Source organism: Zingiber officinale, chromosome 9A (assembly GCF_018446385.1).
Source record: "Zingiber officinale cultivar Zhangliang chromosome 9A, Zo_v1.1, whole genome shotgun sequence".
NCBI lineage: Eukaryota > Viridiplantae > Streptophyta > Magnoliopsida > Zingiberales > Zingiberaceae > Zingiber > Zingiber officinale.
The window spans coordinates 8,885,978-8,891,749 of record NC_056002.1 but is presented as its reverse complement, the minus strand read 5'-3'; the positions used below and the strand labels follow the sequence as shown (position 1 = coordinate 8,891,749).

The 5,772-nt window shown below is 37.9% G+C and overlaps 1 protein-coding gene across 1 annotated transcript; it reads right to left on the bottom strand.

Annotated features, from left to right (window-relative positions):
• Positions 1-574: 574 nt before the first annotated feature.
• On the bottom strand, positions 575-1,742 carry LOC122021395 (uncharacterized protein At3g27210-like). The gene is made up of 3 exons (XM_042579517.1): positions 1,499-1,742; positions 1,062-1,145; positions 575-972 (listed from the first exon to the last, which is right to left on the bottom strand). The coding sequence occupies exons 1-3, from the start codon at positions 1,614-1,616 to the stop codon at positions 635-637; spliced, it is 540 nt and encodes a 179-aa protein (XP_042435451.1). The 5' UTR covers positions 1,617-1,742; the 3' UTR covers positions 575-634.
• Between the last annotated feature and the right edge of the window lie 4,030 nt (positions 1,743-5,772).

Below are 5,772 nucleotides of genomic sequence, written 5' to 3'. Positions count from 1 at the left end.
ATTTTGATTGAAACTAGTTGATGAAAGAAAATGGTTGGACTGATAAAAAATATCAATTCGACTAAGAACAGTAAAGGGATAAAATCGGTATATTATACATGATTTCATTATTTTCAAACAACCTAAGTGATTTAATAAAAAATCCTTCGTCACATTAAGCGATATTTCCATTTGATAAAATTCAATTATTGCTAGATTCATCTGTCATTATTTTTAGATTTTGTTTTATTTTTTTAATTTATTACAAAATATATAATCATTTAGCATATTTACTAAATATGTAAAGTTTATTTTTTTTTGTATTTCCTTTTCAATTGCATTCTCAATGGAATAGAATAAAGCAAGATTGAATACTGGAGCTGTGGAGGAAATCAAAACAGTTTATCCTAGCTAATTCGGCCAGCTTGGTTAATCCGACCGAGTCGACTCACTCGGATCGGTCTGAGTTGATCCGGAATGGATTGTTATCCGGTTAAACAAGTGTGAATGAAGAAACTATTGACTATACAAACCTATTTGATCAATTCCCATTGTCTTTCGAATTGAAATCAAAATTGGAAAGGAGAACAATCCATTCAACTCATAAGCATCTGTCATTCTAATTTAAGCGTAACAAGAGAACAGGTTAAGCAAACTAGAGCTCATTAACATTGCGGTTCCTCCTGTCCTTGAAACTCAGACTCTGCACCAAGCTTGACAAGCAACGCTGCTTGGGCTTCATTTTTTTAGCTTTCTGATGACTTGAATCCTTGTGATCTGGAGAATTAATGTCATCTCGGCATGGCTGTCCATTGACTTTCAACTTGTGATTGGCATCGTTTTGTTTGATTTCCAGTTCATCTAGTTGACTCTCCTGAAGAAGTTCAGCAAGACTTCTTTTCCCATAAGTCGGAGGCTCAGAGATAACTTCAGGAAAACTAGTAGGGGAGAAGATGTTGCCCAGTTGATTTCTGGAACTGGAAGGAACGAAATCTAAATATGACAGGAAAGAGAAATCTTCAAAATTTGTAAGAAAGTTGAAATAAAAAGTATAATCTGAGACTTATATGTGATCTTACAACCTCCATTGACACTGACAAAATCATCTTCACAATCTGAATCTACTAACCATGTCTGTGAATCAAAGAAGGTCTCATCCTTTGTACCTAATAAATATGCAATGAATCAGCACATTAGAACACATTTCTATTTGTTGGAAGTACATTAAACGCATTGTCTCTTCCTAGTCGAAGTGGCGGTCCCATAGATGAATCAGATTCAAAAGAGCAACCACCAACAGAGCATTAAGGAATCATAAAATAAAGGTAATTTTGAAATTTGATCTACATAAGGAAAAGATACTCAATATGATCCGCTTACTAAGAAAAGTTCTACTTTTTAACTCCAAAATAAAACTGAAGAACATGTCAACTGTAAAATAGAATTGCATACAAAAAGCATCCAGATGAATAAGCAAAGAAATCAGATAGAGAAACAGGAAGAAATGCAAGGGCAATACCATGGCCGGCGCTCTGTCTCCTGGAGTCCAATTGTTCACTATTGACCACCTTGTCCTCCTCTGAGGATGCAGTCAGGAGCTGCCTTGCCTTGGACACAATTCTCAGCTTCAGTTTCATGAGGGAATGCGAAAACTTGGGGACTTGCAGAATTGTGAGACAGAAAGGAACAAGAAGGAAAGCGCTGACATAAAAAAAGATGCAATTACAGGGAAACAAAAGCAAGTGTGTGAGGGGTGGTGGGTTTGAAAGAGAGAGTGACAAGCAAATTTGCAGAAAGCTTTATGGTTCAATGGGTCCAACTGGAAGAGAAGAAGGGCGGTAGATGTGGTCTTGCATGTGCTGAGAAAGTGGACTTCTTTGCCAATTGTTTCAGCCACATGTGTTCATGTCTACATCACTAAAATAATTCACAAGATATGCTCTGCTAGTTGACGAAGTTTGTACCTGTTCACTGGTTCCATAAATTATTCGTTTTAATGATCATCTTTTTGTTCTACATCCAGATTACGATTAGGAAGCCCCAAAACTTTGAATTCTGATTGCGCTATCATCATTTATGAAAACTATAAACAAGTAGAACGTGCAGATAGAGCAGCTGGACTAGATTCACGATTCCAATGCAATTTATATATCTATAGAGTTGGTGGGGAATGGCAATTTATGTATCCCTAGAGAATGATAAATATATATGGTGTAATGAATCACCTATGTACTACAATGAATGATAAATAATATGTTTTCACGGGCTGACATAGTTGATACTTACATAAGTATTTACTTCAATGGGTCTTAAGATCAATTCTCAACTAGTGTAAAAATATCTCATTCAGTATCTGAGCTGCTTAAGGTGAGAGATATCACTTTTTAATTTAGTGAATGATAAATACAAAATTGGTATGTCTCGTTGAGTGTATGACCTCCTTCATGCAAAGGACCGTTGTGCTAGGGCAAGAGGCCCCTGTGATTTCCTTACATCTATCTTGTCGTGGAATCAATGATACTGAACTGCTTGGGGTAAGCAATATCACATTTTACTTCAATCAATGATAAATAGCAATGTCCCCACGTGTTGGTGCAGTTGGTACATGTATAAGTGGTTACTCCAATAGGTCTTGGGATCAATTCACATCGGCTGCAAAATGTCTCGATGGGTATCTACCTCCCCATGTAAAGGGCCGCTACACTAAAGCAAATGTCCCCCTGATTTACCCCTTCCAGAGAGTGTGAAGTCGCCTTGGAGAGGCCGCTAAGTTGAGCACTTCATTTTTGCTTCAATGAATGATAATCTCATGTAAAGGGCCTCTGCGCTAGGAAAAATGTCCCCTATAATTTATTTGTCTACATATTAGCGTGGGGTCGGCGATACTGGCTGCTGGTGGTGAGTAATATCACCTTTTGTTCTAATGAATGATAAATAACAATCAATAGGCAAGGATTCAAGTCTCGGTTACGGTAAATAACCTTTCCACTTAGGGGGTCACACAGTACCTAATTTACCTCACTTCAATTCACTGTGGGGATAGTGATAAGTAGCGCTTGGCGTGAGCATTATCACATTTTTGTATCAATCAAATGAATGATAAATAACAATGGGGCTTGTCACTAGAGAGACGAGTTCGGATCCTCTGTCCCGAACTCCCGTGTCCCCTCTGTCCCACACATCTCAAAAATATCACGACCGTCTGATCGACAAGGGGACATGGGAGTTCGGGATAGAGGATCCGAACTCCCAGAGAGACATGGTTCAATTCTTGGTAAGTGCAAATACTGTTTTGGGTTATCTCGTGCTCCCTATCTAGGAAGGTCGCTCGATTGAGATGGAATAAGCTCCCATAATTTACTCCCTTCCAGAGTGTGTGGGGTCGTCCTGGAGGGGTCACTAAGGTGACGACTTCACATTTTGCCACCATGAATGATAAATAATAAGTCCCGAGACAATGATGCAATAGTAGAGCGTATTCTCAGTTTTTCAAATATTTAAGGATTGAGTCCCAACTTTAGTAAATTAATGGATGAATTTCTCTTAATATGTAATTAACCTAAGAATACTGAATTGATCAATCATCCGCTACAAGTGCATCTCGATTTATCTTAATTGTCGATAGAAAATTTATATGGGTCAAATTGATCATCCCAGAATTAATTAGGGTTGACTAGATATATAGGGTTAACTTAAAAACACAGAATGATAAATAACAGTCAACTATATCAAAACAAAGTAAAAAAAATGAAAACTCGAATATTTAAAGAACAACAATATCATTGAAAAGGAGAAAAACTCATGAAAGATCAAATCATGCTTGGGTTGAGGCGCCATACCTTCGTGTGCCTCCAATGTGGAAGACTAAAACATTCTTTCTCCATTAAATGACCAATTATCAATGAGAGTTTTGAAAAGTGGCTCAACTCTCTAGGTACGATTAAAGAAAAAAAAATATAAAATAATAAAGTAGACAAGTAAGCAGACAAAACTAAAACTAATATCTAATCAGTCGGCTACACCTCATTTGAAGGAATGTTCATGGTTAGAGGCGCTCGGCCTTATAAAGCTTCTAGTATATGAATAACCGAATGAAGGTCGAACAAGCACAAACGTGCTTGTATGCGCTCGGACGGGCAAAACCTGACTGAGCTTAGAGGCGCTTGGCCTTATCAAACTTCTAGTATATGAATGATCGAGCGAAAGTCAAACAAGCACAAACGTGCTTGTATATGTTCGAACGAGCAAAGCCCGACAGAGCTTAGAGGCGCTCGACCTTATCAAGCTTCTAGTATGTAAGTGACCGAGCGAAGGTCGAACAAGCACAAACGTGCTTGTAAGCGCTCAGGCTGGCAAAGCCCGATCAAGCTTAGAGACTCTCAGCTTTGTAAAGCTTCTAGTATATGAATAACCGAGCGAAGGTCGAACAAGCACAAATGTTCTTGTATGTGCTCGAATGGGTAAAACCCGACCGAGCTTAGAGGCACTCGGCCTTATAAGGTTTCTAGTATATAAATGACCAGTCAAGATATGCTTCAGGTATTCTTCATACATGATTGGTTTAAACAACCAATCAAGAAATGCTTCGCAAAAGGTGTTCTCCTTATATGATTGGTTCAAACGACTGGTCGAGATATGCTTCATAAAAGGTCATTTTAATATGTCATTAGCTTAAATGACCAGTCGAGACACATGTAGTAGATTATTTTATGACAGCCTGACAAGTTTGGCGGAAAACATTCTCTCGAAGCTTCTTCAGTTGCAGGGGTACATTCTTCTGCATATTTCATTAAAATGAGGTGTCATAAACGACAAAAGAGGTACAGCTGGGGTATGAAAATGATTACTTGAAGAATTATTGGTAGAGGTTCAGGTTGTACTTTCTCCATCTTCTAACAAACTGGGGACCACTTCATGATTGCGGAAGTTGTATGAGGTAGTATAAAAAGGGGAGTCCTCTTTGATGGCAAGGTATGCTGACGCTCACAAACTCTGTCATCTAAAAATCTACTTCTTTGTACTTTCATTAGAATACTTCTGCTCCTTCCACTTTGAAAAGAGAGAACTGACTTGAGCGTCGGAGGACCTAGCCAGGGATTCTCATCCCGGTCTTAGGTTGCTAACGCTTTGTTGGCTCGTCACACTCTGTGCAAGATCGTTGAGAAGCCCTTGATTTTCGAAGTTCATCTTCCTCAGAGTCACTGTTCATTAGAGCGAGCACATCTTCTCACATATTTTAGACAGGATCAAAACAACTAGAAGGCAACGGCGTATGCTTAGACCAAAAAAGTCTTATTGATTTAAAAGGATAATTAATTAATTGGATTTATTCTTTTATGTATCTAACGTTTATGTATCTATATTGATCTTCCTCCATATCCCTAACCAATATAAGACCATTAAGATAAGATAACAGATTGACTTTTGATAAAAGAAGTAATCTCAAACTCTTGGTAAATACATGATAGTTTACCTGTAGTGAATAGGATTCGAGTCTAGTCTCAGGATTTATATCTTGTAGATAGAGTTCAAGTCGCAAGAAATACATCACTTATATTTATAAAAGAAGTAATCTCGCGCTGATGGTTTATACAACAGTATTGCCACACAGATGTAGGATCGGAATGCCCTCCTAATTACCTCACCCCTCTACACGAGGAATCGTCAAGGAAACGATTCCTTTTGCCACGGATAAAAGAAGTAATCTGATTTGTTATTTTAGATGGTCAGATAAGATTGGAATATTTTTTTAATAATTAATCAAAAAAGAACATCTACAATTCTGAACGTTGA

Coding starts and splice junctions, on each gene's coding strand:
- LOC122021395 (XM_042579517.1), bottom strand. CDS start 1,616: ATGAAACTGAAGCTGAGAATTGTGTCCAAGGCAAGGCAGCTCCTGACT. Junction 1,146..1,498: donor GAGACAGAGCGCCGGCCATG/GTATTGCCCTTG, acceptor CATATTTATTAG/GTACAAAGGATGAGACCTTC. Junction 973..1,061: donor TTTTGTCAGTGTCAATGGAG/GTTGTAAGATCA, acceptor TGTCATATTTAG/ATTTCGTTCCTTCCAGTTCC.